Source organism: Myotis brandtii, unplaced genomic scaffold (assembly GCF_000412655.1).
Source record: "Myotis brandtii unplaced genomic scaffold, ASM41265v1 scaffold2378, whole genome shotgun sequence".
NCBI classification, from domain to species: domain Eukaryota; kingdom Metazoa; phylum Chordata; class Mammalia; order Chiroptera; family Vespertilionidae; genus Myotis; species Myotis brandtii.
In genome coordinates this window covers 5,148-6,732 of record NW_005358975.1, presented here as the reverse complement: position 1 = coordinate 6,732, position 1,585 = coordinate 5,148, and the positions used below count along the sequence as shown (strand labels likewise).

At 39.2% G+C, this 1,585-nt stretch overlaps 1 protein-coding gene across 2 annotated transcripts in view; it reads right to left on the bottom strand.

The window, feature by feature from the left end:
* The window catches only part of LOC102246126 (GTPase IMAP family member 4), a 10,186-nt gene that overhangs the window by 4,279 nt on the left and 4,322 nt on the right, over window positions 1–1,585 (bottom strand). For both annotated transcript variants that reach the window (XM_014540223.1, XM_005866844.2), the window contains exon 2: window positions 180–251. In XM_014540223.1, the coding sequence (XP_014395709.1) occupies window positions 180–240 (61 nt within the window). In that variant the 5' untranslated portion in view covers window positions 241–251. The remainder of the gene's footprint in view (window positions 1–179; window positions 252–1,585) is intronic.

The following is a 1,585-nucleotide window of genomic DNA, read 5'->3' as shown; positions in this document are numbered from 1 at the left end:
CATTGCTACATTGCTACTTCATAACTGTAATGTTGCTACTGTTATGAATCATAATGTAAATATCTGATATGCAGGATGGGACCCCTGTGGCTTAAATGAGTACAAGCAGAGAGGACAGGAGAACCCACTGCCAGGTTCCTTGGTCCCATCTGGCTTGGAGAACCCAAGCACCCTCTCACCATGGCCGGTACTGGATTCACTGAAGTTGAAAGGAGTAATGTCCAATTGAGCTGCCATCATAGTTTCAATTTCTGTAGATAAGAAACAGAACTCATTTTAGGGAAATGGATAGTAACTGCAAACCAAAACCGCATGCAGCCAACAGATTTTTTATTTTCCATAAACTTGCTACTTGATTTCACCTCCCCTGTTTCCCAACACTTCTCCTCAACTCCCCAATGTCAGTTTCGTTTTCACTTGTTGCTTCTTCTCTACACAAACATATTTCAAGTGCTTCCTCAGCTCTGGTTCTGGGCGCCCTTCCCCATCCACTGAGTAAATTATTGTTTTGAATGCCATTTGTATGTACTCATAGCCTAGATTCGACCCTCCTTAGAATTTTGAACTTTTATATCCTATTCAACTTCCCCATTGGGCAAGTTCATGGGCATCTCAAACAGAACTCGACAAAAATGGAGCCTTTGACCGTCTCCCAAACTCCAGACCATCTAAATGATTCTGCCCCCATTTTGGTAGATGCCATCACCATTCAGCCAGTAGCAGCTGCAGAACCTTGGGGTCAGTTGCGTCTCCTCTTTCCTCACTTGCTCATCAGTCTACCATCAAATCCTATGGATTTTAACTCCAAAACATGCAAAGTTATCCATCATTTCCACCTTTATGCTAAGCCAAGCCACATTTGTTTGCCATGCTTACAGACTCCTAACCAATCATTTCATCTTCAGTTCTTTTTCTCCTCTATAATCAAGTGCTTTTTTAATACTAATTTTTTTTAATTTCCTCCAATGCCTCTTCCCCCAGCACCATTACAAAAAAAAATACAGCTGTGCTGAGGTCCACTTGCTATTTGTTCTAATCACATTCCCAGGGGTTCCGACAGAACTCATACCACAGTAGGAAGCTGTTTGTCTGTTTTTTACTATGCCCCTTTAGGTTCTGAGCTTTGTGATGATGATAGGATCATCTGTGTCTTGAATTTCTCTTATTACCTGGGACAAGCACAGTACTGGACAGAGAGTGGTTCTCAATAAATATTTGTTAAGCCAATAAATCAATCAAAAATCTTTCTGATTTTTTTTGCTTCCTTTCTGATATTTCTGCCCAGCATATATCTGTGAAAAAGATTATTCTTTCCTTATTCAATGCTTAGAGTCATAAAAACATGCTATTACAGTTTAAATACTTTTTCTCTTTGCTACTTAAAAACATTTGGCAATGGGGAAAGTGTAAAAGGGAGTGATTTAAGTAGAACAAGAAATTGAGAGAAAGGAACATAGACATAAAGAAAAATGGCAGGAAATAAGTACCTATCAATAATGACCTTAAATGTAAATAGATCACATGCTCCAACAAAAGACACAGACTATCTGCATGGATAAGAAAACATGAGCCATATATATGCTGT